Source organism: Perissodus microlepis, chromosome 1, assembly GCF_051167445.1.
Source record: "Perissodus microlepis isolate ML-2025 ecotype Zambia chromosome 1, ASM5116744v1, whole genome shotgun sequence".
In the NCBI taxonomy this organism is placed as follows: Eukaryota; Metazoa; Chordata; class Actinopteri; order Cichliformes; family Cichlidae; genus Perissodus; species Perissodus microlepis.
Genome location: NC_140461.1, coordinates 7,564,659 through 7,588,678, shown reverse-complemented (window position 1 = coordinate 7,588,678; position 24,020 = coordinate 7,564,659). Strand labels below are relative to the sequence as shown.

Below are 24,020 nucleotides of genomic sequence, written 5' to 3'. Positions count from 1 at the left end.
AATAGATGACAAAGAGAGTGAAAGACAGAAATTCATGGCTTAGGTGGCTGAGAAGCCTGAGATCCAAAAGGAAGGAAAAGAAGAAAAAAGGATCAGAAGAGGCAGAAAGGGCCAAAGATATTTAAAAGGTCTCAAAATATGATAGGTTAAGTACAAATATGGACGGACTATTGTTGAAATGAATAAATAAATCTTCCATAAAGATAGTTCAGATCATAAAAATTATCTTTAAAAAAAAAATATTACTGTGCCTGTGTAAAGGCACATCGGAGGGTTTAACAACACAATGCCGCATGCAAAGCATTAAACAGGCTTCAGTATTAATGCCACAGAAAGAGAAGGTAATGCCATCTATAGGTGCCACCATAGTAGTTACTCTGGTCATTCAAACTGATTGAATAATCCAGTCATGGCGCCTGCACATTTTAATAAAATCCACCAGTGTATTATTAAGACAAAAGGAAACAATGTATCGATTTTTCAGTCTCAAGCCTGGCTGTAACTGCGTGATGTAGATAGAAATGAAAGCGGTCTGACACTGCATACCTCAGCCAGGGCTTCGAATTCACTCTACCCCATTCATGAACTGAATCCCTGGATAAGGAGGAATATCTGGATCCAGATTAGTTTTATGATATTTAATTGAGAACACCAAGAAAATCTCTCCCGAGTTTTCTTGCGTCAGTGTGATACTATTTTTGTAAAGCTGCAAAATGTCTACTTAAAAAGAATTCTTCAAAGTATCCTCAGATCCAGATCAATTCCAAGAGTTAATCACGTCAAAGTTAGCCCAAGTTCCACCTCTAGAAAAATTTCCTTGCAAATGAATTCATAACCTTTTAAATAATCCTGCTAATAAAATGACAGACAGAGAGGCTCAGACATATTGCTAAGCAGAAACCAATATTAGTTAAGAAAATGGAAAGGATAAACTTCAACTCTTTATTAATAAACTAGTTATTATGAACATATGTTACGGCCCTAGCTGTGCCTCCTGAAACTGCCCTTGTGTGGGCGTGGTGTTTTTCTCCGCCTCCTCCTCTCTTGCCACTCCTACCCCCTCTGTTTCTCTCACTCTCCTCTCTCCCCAGGAGACAGCTGCTCTTGGTTAGCCTCGTTTGCCACCTGAATCCAGTCAGCAATCTCCTCTGAGGCTATCTAAGCTGGGGATGAGCTGTGAGCAGGGGGTTTTTCTCTGGTGTTCCCACATTGGGTGTCGAAGTTGTCGGGAGAGATCCTATAGTGTGGAAGCAGTGTGCAGTGTAACTGCTTCACGTGAGTAGTGTGGGCTTGCGGGCCTCGGCAGCAGTAAAGCTAGCTGCTGCTAGTGACAGGGTGAGCTTGTGGGCCCCTGGAAGTGCCTCCTCATGGTGTGGAGTTTTTGTTTGGTTGTTGTGTTCCGTGTTGTTGCAACCTTTTTCCTTTTTCCAAGTGTTATCGGTAAAACGGCGTTGCCGGCTCTTTATGTTAAGATTATCTATAATAAAGACTATTTTATTTATTAAGAACACCTGTCTGTTCTCCTTTCATTCTATTCTGGACTCATTTGTTACTGGTCCCCTCACTCGTATGCCTAGACCCCTTCGGGGGGGACGTAACAACATAAATCATGACAAAATCGTTATGCATGTTCAGCCTGCAGGGGCCGCATTTATAAAACAGACTGACCTTGATTTAAATAGAAAACTACTTCATTATTTATATATAAAACCTTTTGCAAAGTCTAGACTTATGTAAGTGATTTTCTTGCTTATGTATTGCAATTTTCGACACATATCCAAGCCTGTGAAAAGGCTGCTTGCTGAACGCAGCAGTGACACACTCCCAAGTTACATGTTTAGCTTTGTTTGTTAATTCAATGTTTAGTAGACTTTATCTTCTCTATTAGTGGCCATCGTCTGTCTTCACAAAAGGTTTAGTCTTGATTTTTTGAACACTTAGCTTCTTTAATGAATTAAAAATAACTAAATTATTTTTGTGATCTTAAAATTAAGTTCACGGATAAACACAAAGGCATTTTGTTTTAAATGACAACCCCAGATGGAAAACGTGATCGACAAAGTTTAGTGCTGTTTGCAAAAATGTCACAATTGTTAAAAACTCATCCAAGCAGAGTTGTGTATAATCCATCAGCCTTGAGTCCGGTTGAATTTAGGTCACACAGCATGTAACAGCCAAGTAGGGAGGGGCTCATTAGCTGCAGTAAGACCTCCATCACAGGTGAGACATCTCTGCAAGAAATGACAAATCTCCTCCGGTGTGACCTGTGCATGTCGTTTAGTGTAAAGTGCAAAGAGGGATTAGTCACCGCCCAGTTTACACCTCAACAAGAGTGTACTAATTACTACAGGCATGACCAGCCCAGTGATTTTCTTTAACAGAAATATAGGAGGTAATTCTTATATCTATATGTGAAGGAGACACAAATAAATTACCATCAGTAACCAAGAGAGAAGGATAGACAGAAAAAAAGAGAGAAAAGAGAGAAGAGAAAGGCAGCGCAAGCAAGAGAGATGTAGGGTCAGGTGCAGAGGACATTAGTTTAGAGGCAGAGGTAATTTAAATCTCTGCATTGATTGTTGTCCTGTTATTACAGCAGTGAGCTGTGTGCTGTGGCAAGAGTTACTCAGGGGGAAAGTAGATGTGAAGAAAGAGAGAAGAGGAAAATAGGCTATCTGTTCTTTTGACAGGCCAATTACTGTAGGCTGCTCTCTCATGCATAGAACTGCCTGCTTAAGATACAGACATATTTCCTATATGGAGGACCAGAAATAAATAACAAAATGTGATTTCACTATAAATAAAATTGAATGTGCCACGAATAACATAGTAAGATGTGACAGAACATGGTATTTAATAGTTTGCTTTGTAAATGTTTATCTGATGTTTGTCTTTAATGAGATAAATATGGTAAATGTAAAACCATTAAAAAATAATATTCACAAATAAATTCATAATTCATAAATATAAAAGGAGATAAATTAAAATGGGAGCGAAATTAAAGCACAGAAGGATTAATATAAAGCTAAATAAATACATTAGCAAAAATAAAAGTAAAACATAAACCGATGTCACCTTTTATATACAGTGGTGTGAAAAAGTGTTTGCCCCCTTCCTGATTTCCTAATGTTTTGCATATTTGTCACGCTTACATGTTTCAGATCATCAAACAAATTTTAATATTAGATATTTAATATTTTTGAATGATGATTTCATTGATTAAGGGAGAGAAGTTATCCAAACGTACCTGGTCATGTGTGAAAAAGTAATTGCCCCTCTTCTTAAATCATGAATTAACTATGATTAACCACATTTTTTTGGAAAGCTGAGTTCATTTTCACTAAACACACTTGGGCCTAATTACTGGCAGACCTCTTTAACCAAGAAATCACTGAAATAGAAGATGTCTGACAAAGTGAAGCAGACTAAGAGATATCGAAAAGCATCACATCATACCACAATCTAAAGAAACACCTGAGAAACAAAGTCACTGACTGCTATGAGTCTGTAAACGGTTCAAAGCCATACGTAAGGATGTAAGGCTTTGGCTATCCAATGAACCACAGTGTGACACATTGTACACAAATGGAGAAAACTCAAAACAGTGGTGAACCTTCCCAGGAGTGACCAACCTACTACAATTACTCCAAGACCACATCGCTGACTCATCCACGAGATCACAAAAGAACCCAGAACAAGGTTAAAGAACTGCAAGCTTCACATGTCTCAGTTAAGGTCAGAGTTCATTATTCAACAATAAGAAAGAGACTGAGCAAAAATGGCATCCTTGGAAGAGTCCAAGGAGAAAACCACTGACCAAATAGACCACAAAGGCTTGTCTCACAATTGCCTTAAAATAATACTGATGATCCCCCGAGTCTTTTGGGAAAATATTCTGTGGACTGACAAGACAAAAGGTGTAAGTTTGAAATTTTGAAAGTTTGAGTGTCGTTACATCTGCCATGAAACTAACACAGCATTTGAGAAAAGGAACATCATAACAACTGTCAAACATGGTGGTTGTAGTGTGATGGTCTCGGGCTGTTTTGCTGCCTCACGACTTGGAAGACTGCATTTTGTGTTTACTTGTGTTATTGTTGTGTAATATTTGACCTGAAACATTTAAGTGTGACACATACAAAAAATACGAAATCAGGACGGGGGCAAGCACTTTTTCACACTTTTTCATCAAATGACTAAATGTTTAGATATATTTACTGGATATTAACTGTATATATTTACTGAGAATTTCTTTCTTCCTCCTTTGTTTGTTATAGCATTTCTGGCTGCCTGTATTTTTTACTTATGAGCTATCGCTAAAAACTCTTTTACGCATAATCCATGAGCCTTGTGTCTCTACATGCATCCATGAACCACCAGACTTTGTGGTTATTAAAGGCAGAAAAGTAGTCTTCAAAGATTATTATGAAGGTTGGAAAAACATACAAATTCAGTCATTCAGTCAGTCATATTTCTATCTATAAGCAAAGTGTTTCATTCATGCAGTCAAGCTAACATGCTAACTGTGTCTATTTAAAACTAAAGCCACACACACAATGTTTTGCTGTTGTAATGTTTAGCTCTTTAATTTCAGCTCTACTCAGTTTACACTTTTTTTAAGTGAATCTTAATAAATTGTCACATGGACTGTTTCATTCACTGTATTCTTCATTCTAAACAGGTTTTGCAAAGCTAGTGCTTAGAGCTTCCAGTTAAGCTAGCTAGTTGAGCCACACCTGATGGTTACTGGGTGTCTGCACAACTGGCACAACAACATGTATTAAATCATGCATAAAATCTCCAGTTACACTTATAACTAGGTTATGTTTGAGTTTGAAAACAGCTGGAGTTACTACGCTCTGACAGTCCGCATGTGTTAATTAATACTTCAGAGTGATGTACATGGGTGTAGTTTACGGACAAACGGTGAAGGGATTTATAATCCCTACTTTGAGGGTAAACATCCATGATTTCCATTAATCTAAGTGTTTTTTTTTCTAAGTAATGGTAATCCACCCAGAGTTATGTACCAAGTATTAAGAAATAAAAATACTATACTATACTACATTACACAGAAATACTTTTTTCCGTATAAATTTGACTTTGTTGTGAAGTGCGTTCAGCTGTTTTGCTCACTGAAAATCTTAAAATGAAGAATCTCCACAGAAAATCATTATTTGTTTGACTTGCTCCCAAGTCACGTAGACAAAAACAGACCTGAAAAGGCTCTTCTTGAGTCATAGAGTAAATCCACTGACTTGTGAAATCAGTGGAGTGGCCTTTTAAATGGATCAGGGCAGAATTTGACATCATGTGCAGAAGACACGTTAAGACACATTATCTGTCACCGACTGACCTCTAAACATTTAGACCTGACAACCAGGTGAACCGCAAACATGTTAGCTTGGTTTAACAGAGCAAAGTAAAACATGTACTTAACATACAGCTAAGAAAGAATCCAAGTTTTAATTCATAAGGTGTAGGGCTGCAATGATTGTGAAATGTGGGCTAACATCAATGTGTAGTGTTGAACTGACTAACAGCTGATGCCTGTTTATGTTGTTATCAACCACTGCCTTCGACAAATCTCATGATATCTGAAGTGGATGGTGAACAACGAGGGGAATATCAGCCTGCATCAAAGCTCAGCTGATGAATTGGTACATCCATAAACATGTGACTGAGAAAAGGGCATGAAAGTGTAATACAGGGAGGCAAAGCAGAAGGCAAGCTCAGCAGCACATTCCAGTATATTCCATTAATCAAATGTAACTTTTTCTTACAATTGTGGCTTCCGCCACTGATAAAAAAGTGTTGTGCTGCAGTCAGTTTTACATTGATTCTGTTGTTTTGGTTTGTTGTTTTGGTTTTGCCAAACTTAATCAATGTTTAGTTCAGCCTGAAATTATGGAAAGAGAAAGCCAAGAAGAAGAAGAAGCCAAGGTTGATCTAGAAGAAGTAAAAGTTGCAAAGGGTCTCCGTATATGAACCTGTGGAAACCCCTTCATTTCACTTTTCCCTGTGCAGGTCTGCTGTAAGACCATAAATGTCATTATTTTTCCTTAAACTTGGTCTGAGAATCTAAAGTGTTATACTGGATGTACTGATGACGACTCTCCAATTGTATACCGTGAAGCTGCAGCAAGAGAGAATCAGGAGCAGAGCAGATAAAAGTGATCTCTCCCTGTCAACTTACCTCCCTGCTCATCCAACATGACGAGAGTCCTGATGCCAGCATCTTTACTCTAACAGACAGACAGAAGGAGAGGTGAGAAGACGACAGCAGAGAAGAGAAGTGAAAGGAAGAAGAGAAATAAAGTTGACAGATGAGTGAAGGTCAGCAGAGCAGAACAGAGCAAAGCTATCAGAGCAGCAGCAAAAGTGGGTCAAATTGCAATCTGAAATCACATTTTTGAAACTGATCCTGTGAGGCACAGCAGAAAACAGCAGGGACATTTTGACAGCTTCTTGCTTTACAAAACTGCTCCTATGTCTGCGTGCTAAATATAAAGATTAAAGCAGAGCTAGTCTGCTCCGTCCAAAGGTGACAAAAAAGCACCTCTGAAAGAAAACCTGATATTTTTATCTTTTAAAATGGGATAAAAGATATTTAAGCAACTTTCAGATGGGTTCGGGGTACAGCTGTCTCCCCCAAAAGAGTAGTGCACCCCACTGAACTGCACAAAATAGGGCAGGGATAGCTCAGTAGGTAAAGTGGTCACCCTGTGATTGGAAGGTCAAGGGTTTGAATCCACTGAACGGCTACCCTGAGGTACCCCTGAGCAGGTCCCTACACACTGCTCCCCAGGCGCTGGATTGGTGGCTGTACACTGCTTCAATGAGTGAATGGGTTAAATGCAGAGAGTAATTTCCCTACAGGGGATTAATAAAGTATACATTAAAATGTTTTGTGCTTTTTTTTAGTTGTAGCTCGAGAAATATGGTAAAGGAACCAATCGGACTTCCAAATGTCCAAAATACAAAACTAATTGCGCCTAACGTTGTGTAAAAAGCAGTAATCATGAAGGAACCAAAGAATCTGCTACAAACATCCTACTGTCAGGCACCACAGGACGCCCCCAGAGGTCCCACAACAATGTGTGAACAGGCCAGGAAGCAAAACAAAACCCATTACAATGTTTTGGCTGTTTGCTGTGCTGATATGTCTGTACAAAGTATCCATCTTTTGTGTATTTAGTTACATATGTTAAAAAGTTTACACATTTAGAATAAACCAGTCACAAATCAGTCGTATTACTGAAATTGATCCACATCTATATCAATGCTGAAAAAGACTGGGTCTGCATGGGTCTATATGAGTAAAGTTAAACTGGATGAGGAAATTTTTCTCAGTATAAATAACATTAAAAGACAAAAAACATGAGTTTTGATGAAAAAAATTGATAATTCTTAGCATCGCATTCAGCTGTGCCAATGTTTGCAGATACACTTGCATAAACCCTATGGGAGGGCGGTTTGTTTCCCCAAGAGGGCTCATGGGAAATCATGCGAGGGCAGCCATGGCCTCAGAACTACAGGACAGGATATCTGACCTCGCCAATTGGCAGAGTCTCACGCGGTGACATCACTTCTTTCTGCATGGCTAGTTAAGGACACACATGCTCACAGACTATCAGGACTTTTTCACACTTCACTGTGAGTCATAAAGTCACAGGATACTGTCCCCCCACCCACCCAAAAAATTTCTACCCAATGAACAGATAAGGTGCTTTTCAACAGATCCAGACGATTGAGATGAATATTTTAATATTCTTTTTATTATTCTTTCTTTGCACTTTGTTTTGATGCTAACCATTTGTCAATATGTGAAGCAGACCTCTTTTGATATATTTCTAAGCGTATAAAGTCAACTCGTGAAGTAGGAAGAATAAAAATAATGATATCTTAAAGGTGAACTGATTTTAAGCTTCTTAGAGGTTCAGTGCTGCATCTGTATCAGTTACAGTCCTTCAGATAAACACAGCTGGTAGTGATCTTTCATTCACATTTGCACTTTGCTGTCTGGCTTACCGGTGTGTTTAAATGTGATGCTAAAGGGTCCTTATGTTGGAATCCACACAAGATTAATTGTAAGGACAGATCCAGCATACTATTGCTACAGGTGCCAAAGGACACTTTGTGCGTACTTGTTGCACAATTGTATTTAACGCCCTCTCATTAGTTTAATCTGTAACAGTACTTTGAAATAATAAAAAATATGCATATTTTGAAACTATTTAAAAGTCCATGTTCAGAGATAGGCTGGGGTACAAACACATGGGAAACACACAGCAACCTGCATGGCATTTTTTTCTAAATTAATTTGGTTACATTAGGCGCTAAAACTACTTGGCTAGAGTTGAGAAAAAAACATGATTTGCGTAACCACACTTTACTTCCAACCAGTGTTGGTCAAGTTACTTGAAAAAAGTAATCAGTAACTAATTTATGATTACTTCCCCAAAAAAGTAATCCCATTACTTTACTGATTACTTATTTTCAAAAGTAATTAATTACTTAGTTACTTAGTTACTTAGTTACTTTTTAAAAACACGATTTACAACCTGAATAGGTGATAAAGCGATAGATCTTTCAGCCCAATTCTACTTTTTCTGCATAATCCATCATACAAAATGTAATCAAATGGAAAAGTCTCTTTTTTTTAAACTTGTTTTATCAGTTTTAATCTTTTAACTTTATGCATCAAGCAAAAATTAAATTATATGCACCATTCTCTGACTTGAAGAAATTAGTTTAACATTTAAACCTATTTTCTGCACATTCCAGCACATAAAATAAAAAAATTTTTGTGTTTACACTCAGTCTTTCAAATAGATGGAAGTAAAACACAGCAGAAAATAAATAAAGTCAAAGACTAGCGGTCCTGTTGCTCTATTTTCACCTGTAAAGCAGGAGTGGGGTAGGCGGAGGTTTGCCCTGGTGCAGGTGTGCCGCAGCGGTCAGTTGAAGAATCCGCGAGTTTCTCTGTGAATTTCCCATTACGTCGTAGCGCACTCGGTGCTTGTACAAGTAACGCGTTACTGCCCATCTCTGCTTCCAACTCACATGGCACATAACCATTGTAAAGGTGCCTCGATACTAGTCTGGTCTAATCAAGCCTAACTAATAAAGGTCATAATTAAAAAGCTTCATCAAATTAGCTATGGGATTGTTTTCTGTGAGAAAACCTGCCCCTCACAAAACCGCTGATGCATTTCATGTATTTGCCTTATGATTCAATAACGATACCACAATAACAACTGAAAACATGGGTTGTTAGTTTGTGAGTTGAAGTGAGTGTACCTCATTGGTAAAACTATTAGATATACCTCTATTTAGGCTTAGATTATAATTTACAATTCATATTTCTTCAATAATAAAAACAGCTTGTATGAATACAAAATAGCATGTTCATCTTGTGTAGTTTACTCTCCGACTTAAGGCCTGACACCGCTCATCAAATCGGATCTCTTGTGTTATTATCTGCTTCACAGAGACACTGAATTCCAATTTTATGTCCTTCACAGATTTCTTTATATCCATCTGTTTATCGTTCGCATTTCCCCTCGTCTGATCTACTCGTGTTCATCTCCGTCTTTCATTCTTTTACTTCATTTCCACCGCTCTCATCTGCTTTGTTCACGTATCACAAACCAAGGAGCAGTTTTTCATTTCTCTTCCTACAGGCCTGACATGAAGATAACATCTTTCATAAAGACTTTAATAATCTGCGGGTCCTCGTTTATGAAACCTTTTCAAGTTGCTGCACGAGTTTATTCTTCTCTCTACATCGCTCCGCTGCTGCTACAGGATTGTTATTATTGTTATTTAGATGATACATTTACCACTTCGCTGTTAATCAGTGAATTTCAAAATCAAAGAAAAGTAAAACCTTAAGAGTTTAGCAGAAAACAAACAGCCTGTTCAGCTTTTTTTCTAATAGCTTTCAGTTATTTAAAGAGCATTTGCAGATGATTTCCACATCACCTACCAGCGTCATGTTATATCACACTACATGACGTAATGTTTTCCTGCCAGTGACTACCAGGCACAGTGAAATCTTCTACAATGTCCGACACGAGTTGTTCAATACGCATTAGAGGTTTCTTACTACACTCTGCTATGACATTGTGTAATGTGATGTGTTTGCACCAAGATAATGGTACAGGTCTGGGTTTATTTCTGTTCTTCACATTAGCAGTGGCCTATTTAAGCTACAAACCGCACTTCTGTCTGCCTGGCTGGCCCTTCTGAGCCAAGCTCTCCTTACACACTTTCACTCAGTTTGTGGGTTCGCATGGAGGGCCAGCCACATTAAGAGCTCTTTCCAACCAACTAGACTTAATTGAAGTGGCTTAAAAACCCTCCAAGTCTGCACTAATGCAGGTTTACTAACCACACTTTTACATCTGATATGGAGGAAACTGTGCACTTACAAGTATCAATTCAGTTTGGTTATTTACTGTCTCAGCAATAAAAATAGCCTTCATCTAAAAGTGGAGTTTTGTTTTTGTGTTTCTAAATGCCAATATTAAAGAAAAAGGAAGACGAAAAATAATGACGCAGGATCGTTTTGAAAATCATGTTAACACCTGAATTCAGAGTAGATGCTGAAAAGCCACATGCTTCAAATGTGGCTGCATAATTATATAACAGCGGTGCAGAGGTTTGTCTTCTGCTTTTATACCTTTGCTCGTCTGTTTTCACCCTGTCTATGTCTTCTTCACCTGATCTACTGGCTGACTCTCTTTGTACAAACAGTCATTCTATTGTGTCTGTCTCGCTCATTTATCAGTCATTAAAACAAAACAGCGCTCATGTCGCTCATTGCTCCTGTCCAATTTGCACGAGACAACGACATATTACATCACCGACTGTAAATGGCAGAAAATTAATGGCTCAAGAATAATAATGATGAATTGACTGGAAAATTTTACAACTGGATATTAAACATCTGAGCATAAAAGGGGAACTTAATCAGAAAAGCAGCCTAAGATTTTATTCTGGGATCTTGAAGATGGATGCAAGTTTAATTTAATTATATACTTTCTTGACTATTAGCTTCTCTCATTTTATATCTTCTCCGCTCCCTCAACAGACACTCGCCTGATTTAATCATCTATCCTGTTTTTGGTCTTTGGTTTGAATATGTCATGACTTTCAATACGCATGTGGCTCATACCGAAGATAGAAATAAATTATCTGAGCTAAAACTACACATACGTCAGTGACTGTGACTAATCTGTAGGATGATGCCAGAAAAAAGTGAATGTTCGGATTTATTGTACAAGGTTGTTTTTTAATCTGTCAGTTTCTGTTGTTTTAATAATAAAGAAAATAATTATTTTAATAAGTAGGATTACTTCAATAAGTGGGATTATCCTTCAAAATGCATCATTTTTCAAATCATAGCTACCCTACAAATAACACTTAATCTTTACAGAAGAAGCACACACTGTAGAACCAAATTAAAACAGTATCAGCATGCTAACCCTTCAGGGACACATATTTAATTTCTTTAAAGAATGATTTGGTACAGAGTTAGACCTGTTTAAACCAGAACAAGCAGATCTAAGACACATCCTTGGACAAAGAGTGGTTTGACTCTGACTGCACTTCAACTTATTCCATCAGTGTAAGCTTCACTATAAGCTCTTGGAGTACAGAGGTCAGCACGTGCTTACAATTTCCTGTAGGTGCACTGTGAGGTCAGAGAGAGAAACCTCACTTTGACCTCCAAATACTGTGAAAAATTTAGTGAATTAGTTTGTGTTTCACTAAATGGGGTTCCTTTATAGATAACACTCAGGCCATAAACCCAAATAAAATCAAAGATTATTTAATGATATTTGCTGCATTATCTAAGAAATCTCCAGAGACCAGTTCTCTGGAGATATGCTAGGTGAGAGTAATAATGAGTATAGCCAGACAGAAGCGCCACACAGTGTCTGCTTGTCTCTATAGTTATTTCATTTGTTCTCAAGTGGAGACCATAGTCTGGGATGATCGCAAGAAAACACAACCTGTGCTTCAACTCAGAAACAGTTGAAACACGTAAATAGCATTTTTTTTTGTTGTTATCTTCAAAAGCCAGAAAAAGGAAAAGAAATTCTTTCGATGTGAATGAAAAGCTTGGTATGTAGAGTAGGTTTCCCAAAGGACTTCCATTTGTCACTCATGGCTTTCTCCCATTAGACATGGTAATTTGTCCAGGGGTTAGTGTGAGGCCATGTCTCCATTTCTGCAGCCAGTGTGAACACACCGATAACTAAAGGACATATGAACAGCTGTTTATTGCTTTCATCTTGGTAGCACCTAAAGCTAGAATATCCTGCTGACATGTAAGCTAACAGTAAAAACAACAAAACAACAATATCTTGGTTTTTTTCCTGGCTCAATCGAATGACAAGTACTTTAGGCATTGTAGGTAATTCAAATGATACTGTACCATAAGAGAGAAATCTAAATGAGTATAGATTTGGAAATATGTATGTATATATATATATTCCATATTTTTTTCAGCAACAAGAAGAACAAGGATTCTTTCAAACAGAGCTCTGATCTCAACATCTTAGGGTCAGTCTGGATCACACAAAAACACAGAAAACACTGGTGCAGCTTAAATTCACTGTGACAAACTGCAGAGTTCTCCAAATATTGACCTCCTGTTTAAGTTACTGTACTTCAGCAAGTGTTCAGCGCTTGGCATCCTGCTATTTTTAGATCCCTCTGTGGAAAGTCTTGTTCTGACCACTTGTGCATTTGTGAAACTTAATCCATCAAACTCATCTAACTTGTCTGTTGAGGATCATCTGTTATGATAAATGTTGATCCACAGGCTAAACAGCAGTCGTCATTGAAACAATCAATGGGTTCAAAGCCTCAGAATCAGGTCAGTAGTGCAAACAGGAGCACGGTTATCGTTCTTCCAGACTTACAAGCCTTATGGAGGACATTTATTGCAAGCCATTTTAACTGTGAGGTGTGCCATAGCTATCACACAGCATGTTGAAAACTCACACATTTTCTGGCCACACTAGCACACCTAGTGTTCATCACTGTCCTACTCAAGCAAATCTTTTGTCCTTTGCTCAGAATTATTTAAGGATTGCTATTGTGACACAGTGGAGGAGCTCCACCATGCACTGGACATGCACAAGTGCAAGTCCTCAAAAGAAGAAGAGGATGTCCATCAGGTATTTAAGGACACTGTCAAAGAATACTACTTTACTTTACTACCAAGTAAATTCATGTGAAAACTCAACCTTAGACATTAAGCAGAAGCACAGGGGAGGGGCATGTACAAGAACAAGAAGATCTCACAGTTCTGGTAAATGTCAACAAATGCAAATACCAAGGCATGCCATTCTTCTCAGCACACGTTTTTTTCTCTCTCTCTCATGTCTTTTGTATCTGTTAATGTGATGTGTGTCATTGAATCACTGGACTCACCTCCTCCACAAGAGCCAGCATGCGCCGAGTACTCTCCAGAGACTGCAGGGGGAGAGAGAAAGATTAGCAAAGGATTAACTTAGAGTCCAAAGGAGAGCAAACACACACACGGTGTGGCACCTGTAACAAATTTCTCAATAACATCTCAGTGTGTTAACGTAGAAAATGTATTAAAAACATAAGTCAGCAGGTGGAAAGGGAGAACAGAGGACCACTAATATGGTAAGACGAATGAGTGTCACTCAGTAATATAGTTACACCTAAATGTTCCTCTCTTCTTGTCTGATTCCATGATTCCTACTGTTATTTGCTTTGCCTCCTGTTGCTCTATCAATCTAACGTTCCACCCATTTCTCCTCTTTTCCTTTCCTCTATTCCCATCACTGGCCCTACATTATCTCCTCATGAATGTTTAATAATGCCATTTGAGCTGATCCATTATTCTGCAGCATGGAATTATCTGCTCTTCCTGAGCTCCTCTCATCTCATTAAAAAAGGGCAGAGTTCTTCCTTATCCAAAAAAAGCACTTTCTTGATGAAAGATTCTTAGAGCTCCAAATGCTGAAACAAGCTGAGGTCACTTTAGAGCAGCTGTATCTGTCAGCTTGCAGGCTTTGGAGATACATTTGTGTCCTTATGAGAACGGTCCATTTTCAAATGTCAAATTATAATTGGAATGTCACAGAAAAATCAGTTTTTACTGGAGATTTCAGTTTTTATGCTTGTTCCCTGTTTATGTGGTAACTTTGCCAGTGAGCTACATTATCATTAGTTAAAACTTGGCGCTATTGCCTGAAAAATTCTCTGCATGTTTGTAGCTGATGTAAGTGATTCATTACAAAGTAAATTTTTAAACAGTAGCTGATAGATTTCATAAATAGCAGAATGATTTGGAATCGCAGTTTTTACTTTGTATTTAAAGATGCAGAGGGCACAGGCTTGTTCTCGTAAATAAATTATTCATGATAAAATTTACAGTTATTGTAAATAATATTCATCATCCTGTGAATGGACTACAGATCCACCATGTTAGATACAGTTGGCAACAGTAGTCCTTATTCTGCTCTGCAGCCTCGATTAGCTTCAACATAGCAGCACATGAAATACACTAGGTTCATAATTTATCGGACAAAGACACAGGTTTTATGGTTTTTCCTGAAAACCACCACAGGTGAGTTTAAATCAAATGACCATGGTGTGATTAAAGTGCAGTCTTTGAGTCTGCACAACAAAAAGAAAAAGAACGACGTCTTTCAGTCTGCACTGTTTGATTTAAAATCCAACTGTGTCTTTGTTCTACAAATTATGGACCTAACTGCATAAAAGAGGCAGTGCTACTGTTGCCAGTTGTTGTCTGGATGGTGGAGTTGGAGTCTGACAACTAACAGTTCAATCTATCTGGACCACAGAGAAACACTAGATAGAAAGGAACAGCGTCAGCCAATAATGGGCTAAATTGAATGGATCTTCATTTCACACTGACAGAAAAATAGAAAATAGATTGTAATAAATATTCAGGCAGCTGTCAATATTGCAGGAAAGCAGTAATCTATATCTATGAGAAATATTACAGTGTAACTGTCACATATTGTAAATTAAAGATAAAATATATACTCTATTATACTACTACTATATATTTTCAGCCTTATAGGAAATATTTTTTCTGTAAATCCCATCTCTTTAAAGTGGATTTATTCTGCTCATTTCCACTTATATAGTTTTATTCTTTTAGAGTAGCTTTGGATTTGATTCTCAGTTGCATCTAATCCTCAGTTTTAGCTCCAGTCTCTTCAAAGCCAGGCTCCAGCTTTCTTCTGATTGGCTATCCTGTGTTTATAAATGGTTTAAACAGCAGGTGGGTGGGGCTTATGCGTCCAGAGGAGAGGAGAACACCTAGTATATACATATTAAGGATATCGCTTTTCACTGGCATGATACAGAGCCACAAATATGGAAAAAAAAACTGTCTGATCATGAGCTTTTAGAGGAGTCTTAAGATACAACAATGTGTAGAACAGAAATGAAAAACACTTTAACAACAACAAAAAAACCCATCTAAAAACATGTTTCTCTTACTGTACCTCATCAGCTATCTGGTCTGCACGTGTCTGCAGATCAGCCAGCTCATTGCGCATGTCCGATTCGTCTGCCATGACGACTGTTGTACTTTGACGTCAAAGAAGAAAAACTAGAAGAATAGAGAGAAGAAGAAGGGGAGAAGCAGGGTTAGTGCACCAACAACACAACAAAATCTATTGGACAAAAGATGCTTTGAACAGCAGACAAATCACAGGGAAGAATCTGATTTCTGAAAGTAAGCTGTTGTTCAAATTAAAAAACAAACCAAAACAAAGAGACACATGATACTGTCATTAGTGGGAGTGTTTTTGCTTCAGGCTTCAAGTTTGAGTGACCCCTGAGTTGGAAGGATTATCTAACATAGGATTTAACGTTTGAGTAAAAGTATGACTGCAAACTAAAATCCAGCACCATGTTACAAGGCATGTACCACAATCACCTTCAACCTGCTGAATACAATTCTTACTGCCAATCAAACACAATAAAAATTACTTAGCACTTAGCTCTCTATCCAAAAAGCAGTTCTGGAGAATCATCCTGGCAGTGCAAAGGCAGGGAAGCACAGACTTAAATTCATTTGATTCAAATCAAATTAAAGCAAGATATCCCATTTACATTTAGTGTTACCATGCAACCTATAAACAGACAACCCATCTGCACTGAGAAAACAGCTGAATTCACGATTTAAATATACCGAGATGACGCACGTGGAGGTGTACATGTTAGAACTGAGTGTGAATCTCAGCCACACACACACAGACTGACCACACTTTGTAAAAAAAAAAAAAAAAAAGTGTCTCACAAGCTGAAAGGTCACCTAATTCTGCTTCGGTCTCCAAACTAAAGTAAGCCAGACAAAGGCACAGGTGTTAGCAGTAATCTTTAATCTCTGCATTGAAAAAAAGAATACAGCCAGCAGCACTGCTTCCCTTGTCCTGGAATGTACCTAGATCCGATCAAACTATGTGCACAATCAAGATGAGTGGAAACTTTTTAATTCCAGAGATCCAAGTATTATATTTCAGTGCCCACATAGGAATCATGAGAGAACGGAACCTCGGTCTCTCTCTGATACAGGTGCTTTTTACTGACTTTCAGAATTCTGAAGTTAAAGCTTGGCAAAATTAACGTTTACCACCTGCACTATAATCCAATTTTAGGGGCAGAAAACAACATATGTGAACTGCTATAACCAGAAAAGTATCATGGAAACACTGCTGTGATGGATGCTGTGAGTTCAAGCCACTACCCTGCTAACCCTGATCTTCTTCCTCTGGAACCAGTGATCATTTAAGATGAACGAGGGAGGAGTGCCATGATGATTCTAGTTAGAAGAAAGAGTCAGGACAGGAGACAGGGGTCTATTTTTGTTGCTCTGATGCACTGCCAGGCAGTTTTTCATACAGCCACACACAGTAGAGCCAGAGGTATGGTTCATGAAAAATATATGTGGCTGTTACTCCGCAGTCTGACAGAGTAAGTCTGCTGCTGGTTGGGACGGCACTGATGAGGGGCTGAGGAGACAAAAGAAACCAGCTCAGACGCTTTTGTTTCCTTCACTCAATTATGCCTGCCATGAGGCAAAGAATCAGGTCTGAGCAGATCTCATTTATAAGTGTAATGAATTTTTGTTTCTACTGCACAAATCACATTGAAGAGATTTTGCTGTGATGAGGCTTGGTGCTGATATATATTTAACCACCCAGCAGCTTTCAATTCAGGATCATCAAAGCTTTATGTAAGCTAATCTACTGCAGCGTAAAGTATAGCAAAGGGACCAACAGACCATTGGTTTCTGCACTCTATAAAGCTTTGTGGTGGAGGATTTTTATTAGAATACCACCGCAAAATAGCATGTATGTTCATGATTAAAAGTGGACGTTATTGTGCTACAGAACTACATTTTTCTACATTAATTGTAAGTCACCATCATTTTCATGTTTTATGACAATGTAAAACTCTGAATTTCTCATAAATTACACAAACAACCAATTTTTGAGACATTCAAATGAGGTTTTCTGCCATCCATCAAGCATGGTCAGTTAGTGCCACAGCTGGATGTTTGATAAAATATTGCCTATTTTTGCCCCTCCTTCTGTCTGTCCGCCTCTGACTCGATCCCAATGGAGTCGTCACAGCCGTTAATAATTGAACATGTGCCGGGGAAAAAAGATGGAACGGAAAGAGAAAAATCAGTCCTTTTCCTCGTTCGTGCTCTGTGCGCGCGCACATGTGTGTGTTGTGTCTGCTCAGCTTTGTATGTAATTTTGCTTTAAAATATTTATGTTGACATTTTACATTTTAGCCATGTGACTAATGCTATAATGGAGAGCTGCTTACACTGAGTGCAACAGCAGAATGAGTTAGTTTACAGATCAACAGCATTACGGGTTATATACATCTTTCAGATTATGAAAAAACCTTGTTGAAGTCACCTTTTATGTGTATTTTTTCTAACTTTTCTAACAGACATTAGAAAGCCTGCAGTTCTTCTAGGTGCCATTTGAGGCCAAGTCTGAGAGAAACTTTATTGCATTAAAAATCATATTAACATGCTTGTGACAAACAAATAGTTTACCCCGTATTGTTAATTTCCCCTTCATAACAGCTGTGAGTGGGGTGGCAGCTGTCCCAGTCAGTATCTGCTGGGTGTCATCCATTACACTGAGCCAATAAACTGGGCTTCTTTGCTGTTCGTGTACTATCGGTGTCTTTTTTAATTGATTATCTGACTAAAATCAGGTCTTGCTGTGCATCCCAATGTGTGTGTTTGTTTTTTTAATGTTCCTCGACACAAATTTCCGGGTTTTATTTCATATCCCTCAAGACATTTTTCATCACTCTGTGCTCACATGTAGCCTACTGATTTGGATTTGGAGTGGTGGGGGAATAAGTTCTCTTGACATTCATGCCAAATACAATGATATTAGTTAAAATACAGGGGCTGCCACTTCTTTCAAAACGTTATATTCCTGGCTGCCATGGTGACATCTCCCCACTGTCACTACCAATGACTGTAGAAAACTGTTGTCTACAGTCAATATCACTACAAAAATATATTAAGTCTATCTATAAAATCTATATCCTACTGAAATGCATTACTTATAAATTCCTGTTCACTAACAATAAAAAAACTGACACTGGAAAAAACATTATAATGTCACAGTCCTGGGTCTTTGACCTAGAGTTTTGATTTTAACTTTGGATGTTGTATGTGTGTACATCACATATTGTATGAGAAGTGTCATATAAATAAAGCCTTTTGTCTTAGGTCCCGTTTTGGCCCTTCCCATTATCAAATACAACACCATTAATTGTCATACTCTGAAGTGAAACATGTCTGAGTGTATTTACAAACCCTTTGACCAGCAGCAGTACCTGAATTAAACAGTATTATAAGTCGTGTCAGGCCTGTAGTCTCACATGTACTCTCAAACATGCTCTATGTTTTCTGTTCCTACTACTCTTCAACACATCTACCGCAGTGTAATGTCCACTGTGTTATTGATCAGCCGTTGATTGCTTATCTCTTTGCAGTGGCACAGCTTCCTGTTTACTCACACATTGCACAGCCTCTTCTACTTCTTTCCTATACTGACTGAGGCCCTTCTCACCCTCCTTATCAAGCCATTGAAACTTTATAAATTTAAAAACATCGTGTTCATTAATTTTTAATGTTAAAGTACATTTTCATTTAAATACAGTTCAATCATATAGTATTTTTGATACTGAAGTGAATAAACAGTATAAACAGTGTATTGCATGTCCAGCATACAACCATTCATTTTCTAAATCAAAAGGCCGCTGGTGAGCTGGACTTTTCCTTTTTTTTCAACCTTGCTTTTTTCTATTTCCCATGATAGGTGAAGATGACCTGCTCCCATAAAATATTATTGTGATTTATTACTCATTTTATAAAAATAAAATATGAAAAATAATAAACCAACTTGTATATTTGAAAAGGGGAAATTGTTGTTTAGCGGTGGCAGAACATTGACATTCGTGGGCAGCTACGGGCTACCCATAAACCTGCAGAGAGCCTCTGTTATCAGATGGGGCCATGTCAACAATATGTGGTAAAACCAGATCAACAATCAAACGACCAACCACGAGCAAGCATCCAGCCATCTGCTGCGATAAGTCAGAGATCATCGGCAGCGTGCAAAAATTATGCAAAATTCTTTAGGTCCTTTTGTTTTCATTTTGGAATTTTTAAAAATGTGGAACTGAGATTGTTTTGAATTCACTGCTTGAGCTGTTCATGCTGTTGATAAATACGGTTTCATAATCATTACAAGAAAGTAAGGAGCAGCACTCAACTGTAAAAAAAAAGAAAGAAAAGAAAAATCAATAATGGATGTTGGTGAAACAGCTTCAAGAACATGTTTGGAAAGCATGAAATAGTAATTATGTGCTTGGGAATATGCTAAGATTAAACGATAGCAGCTTTCTTTCTCTTTTTTTTTTTTTTGCCAGAACACTAAAAGAATTTGCATTAAAACTTTTTAAGCGTCTATTACCTCTATTGCCTGATGTGGCAGATACATTGAGACAAAGGTCCAGTGTTTCTGACCAGTTTTACTGGGACAAGGGGGACCAGAATTAGCCAGGTGATTTTAATTTTGTACAGAACTAATTCAAGTACATAGCATGGATAGGAGAATAAACCAGCCTTGACGGAGTAGGCATGATTCTTCAACCAGAAACAAAATCCAGTGTCAAGGAGCAAAAACTAATCGGACATATACAGTAAGCAGTGCTAGCTTGGCAAGCTCAGCTAAATGTTTTGTTTATTTGACAGTAACCCACATTTAGAAAGAATTTTTTAATTGTAGCATGGAAAATGACCCTCCCTCTATGACAGTCGCTTGCTCTTTAACATGCCTACTGTATTTCAAAGACACACACACACACCTAAAGTTGTCATAACACACATTCCGGTCATTCCCATCCCCCCTCCCAACCTACGGCCTTGCTGCCTGTCACTCGTCTTGACTGACAGCTGCTGTAAGGCCTGAACTGCCAGGCTCAGCCCATGGAGAGATTAAAGTCAGGGGGGAAAGAGGATTTAGTCTCCACTGTTTTCTCTGCTCTCTCTCTCTCACACACACACACACTCGCCTCTCAGTTTGCCGGTAGCTTTCTTTGTTTTTCTTCCTCTTCTTTCAACGCCCTCTGGATGTTTACAGTGTTTGTCCAGGAAAGAGGAAGCATGTTTTATAAAAACTTTATAGTATTTACCGTCTTATCTGTAGCTGAATGATGTAATACCTGAACATTTGGTATAATTTACTACACAGGAAAAAGGACGGGATCTTTAGCAGAATGAGCATCAAAACTAAATGTAATGGGTGAACATAAAGTTCACTGAAGACACTGAAAGGTCACCGATGAATAATTGATTGATAATATTAATAGCATTAATCCTGAAAGCTTATGAAGGTAGATGTGGAAACAGGATGAGAGAAGGTTTGAAAATAACAAGGACATGACCTCGATGAGAGAGAGTGTTGATGTTGTGTTTCAGAATCAGACATTTCACATTTTTCATTATAAATATGCAGATGGTCCAAAGAAAAGAGCAGCAACAAAGCTCCAGAAGGAGAATGGATTAGGACTGTCACGATTAACACGCCACTGTGGAAGAATCTAGCGACAAATTATTTTAGTCAAAAACAAAGAAAAACAGTTAAAGAACACAAACACAAATCCCACTTTGAAAAGCCCGCTTTAAAAGCATCTACCTCTATGAAAAATAAAATGTATTTACTTTGGAAAAAGAAACATTTTCATCTAATAAAAACTCAGAGAGATATGACTAGCAAACTGAAGTCCATTCACATGATGAATCATATGTTTTCAGTGAGTTATTGTTTTAATATAATGTGTTTCTCACACGGTGTGCGTGAATCATCTTCAAATCATCTCCTCTGGAGTAAAGTGGAGCACATTTTCATATCTTGCTGATATTAAAACACAAAATGTTGCTGGAGCAAATTACAAACAGGCACTTAAGACACACACCAGTGATTATTTATATATTTGCTGAGGTGTGTGCAGGTGAGGCAGAGCAAATAAGTCTTCATTCATGTGAGAGCTTACGAAATATAAAATCATTTGTGATCATTTTGTTTTTAAACATCCGTATCTGCAATCAGATGAAGGTCGGGTCAACCTTTACATGGACAAGCAATCGGTGATAACATAGACGACTAAATGGTCAGTAGGCACAAAACCACTTATATATTTTAATGGTGCACTTTCAATTATGATTATTGAGTGGCCTTCAGTAACTACTAAAGAGGGCTGAATTTTTGTTTTGTCACTTTTACTATCACTCCACTTAAGGAGAGCAAAATAAAAACCTCTGGCTTCAGATGGTAACTAGCCAGCTTCCTGCTGTGTAGGTGTCAAGTAATGCAGCACTGAATCTGAGAGCCAGGGACAATGAGCTGTAACACTCAGATTTAAGGCTGTTCTCTCAGTTGCTGTACAATATGCATGATATACAGAACACACTGGCGTGCACAGAGGTGCAGGAAAGTTTTGTGTTTCCTTTCACTGATGCTAGCGTGCTTGAGCATTTGTTGTGTTCAAACTATAGACAGTATAAATGTAGGATGTAGGCAGCGTCACATCAACCGTTGCTTTGACACCGTTATAAAGCCTAAATTAGTATTTTCATTTTCACCAATGTTATGTTTTGAAATTTCTTCTTTGTGACAAATGAGGTGTGGGTCTAACTTTAAAGCCACAGGCTTAAAGGAGGATAATCCTCCTTTCTGACTCTTAGAATGACCAAAATTAACAAAATTGACTTTATACTTCTTTGTATCACTTGAAATAAGCAACTGAGTCCAGACCAGGCCATTCCACTTAAACTTCTATAGAACGAGAAGTCTTTTTGAACATCAGAGAGAAGGAAAGTTCTCATTTGGCTTCACTTTTCAGACTCAGAAGCTACGTCCATGTTTTATACTCTCTGGGGATGATACATGGGCGACAGCGGTTCCCCAATCACACATGAGTAACATAAATAAAATAAAAATAATGAACTCAACCAACCCTGATAGCTAACGTATCTGTCTAAATGGTCAGATTTAATATATATTATCAAAGCTGAACTAAAATTGTTGCTACAAAAAAAAAAACCTCACACAGTGACCAAGCACGGTTAGCATCCCCCAAGTTGCACCCAAGTTTGCTGACATGATCCACTGGCATGTGAGTCGGGGGATCATGTCAACATGTCACTGGAGGAAATGAAAAATGCTGAGGTCAGCTTAACACTGATTCGTCACTCACCATGCTCATCACACAGCAACAAAAATCATCATGTGCTGGCTTGTTTCATATCATATCGTAGCTTCACATCAAAGGCTTCCAAACAAACAATAACTGAGTCACATCTAACAAACACCAACATATAACCGCAAAGAAATTTTTTAGAAGATGTTAGCACTAGTCTGCAGTAAAGGAACACATTTAGACAGTGCTGTTCATCCTGCCTGTCTGAAGGATAAATTTAGATACAACCATAAGTGCACAGTTACACTCTATGCAACATTAACACAGGACAGAATCAGGATTTAAAAAGTGAAGAGGCTCATGTTTAGCATCCAGCAGACTGTCAGTCTGTTGTGACAAACGGCCTCCGTTAGACCGAGTACACCGCCATCAATCAAGTGCCGTGTTCATTGGAGATAAACAATGTTTGTGAAGAAAATAGGACATCAGGACACCGTGGCAGCACTGAATCTGAGAGTCAAGAGAAACGAGGTCAGCCCGTCAATTTGTTGGCTGTATGTTTCTCACAGGCTTATAGAAGCACTAACCTAAACCTGAGATTTATATGTTTATTTATTGTATTTTTAGGATAGCTGCTGCACTTTTCCTTCTCCTTCATATGGGGGATTTTTCAGGTTACTTAGGTTGCTAGTGAAAATTAGCACTTCTGTTCCTATAATCTTCCTTTCTTTGCATAATTGCAATGAAATCTGGATGTGCAGAACTTAATGGCACTGAAATGAAGACTGTGGAGCCACTGGGTTTGTGGAAAGGTTGCAGTTCCACCCAGCAAGAAAAGATTTCTCACACCTTTTGTTCTCATTACTGCAGAAATCACTGGTAGTGCACCAGAAGCGCTGAGGGTACCAGAGGTGATATTAGTAATTATGAATAAAGGCAGAAAAAAATCTCTACTGGGATGACATTTAACATCCTCCTGTTCACTCACTCCCTCCTCTATTTGAACCAAACCTGACTTTTTGTATTGTTTCACTTCAGTGCCTCTGGAGCTTCTGCACAGCAGTAGATAAATGAGACTGCAACAAAAAGCTTCATAACATTGACTATATTATGACAAAAGTCCGTTTTTATAAAACAGGCATGTGACCAGTTTTTCCTTGTCATTTTCTGTCCAAATAATAATTTGCAGAAACACATCACACAAAAGAAAATGTGTGGGAGAAGGTTAACATTTCTCTAGA

The 24,020-nt window shown here is 38.1% G+C and overlaps 1 protein-coding gene across 1 annotated transcript in view; it reads right to left on the bottom strand.

Moving 5' to 3' along the window:
- The window catches only part of LOC146393246 (synaptosomal-associated protein 25-B), a 42,073-nt gene that overhangs the window by 7,200 nt on the left and 10,853 nt on the right, over nucleotides 1-24,020 (bottom strand). Inside the window, exons 2-4 of the mRNA XM_084928476.1 lie at nucleotides 15,534-15,640; nucleotides 13,453-13,494; nucleotides 6,197-6,245 (exon numbers count right to left, since the gene is read on the bottom strand). Coding sequence (XP_084784602.1) covers nucleotides 6,197-6,245; nucleotides 13,453-13,494; nucleotides 15,534-15,605 — 163 coding nt within the window. The 5' untranslated portion in view covers nucleotides 15,606-15,640. The remainder of the gene's footprint in view (nucleotides 1-6,196; nucleotides 6,246-13,452; nucleotides 13,495-15,533; nucleotides 15,641-24,020) is intronic.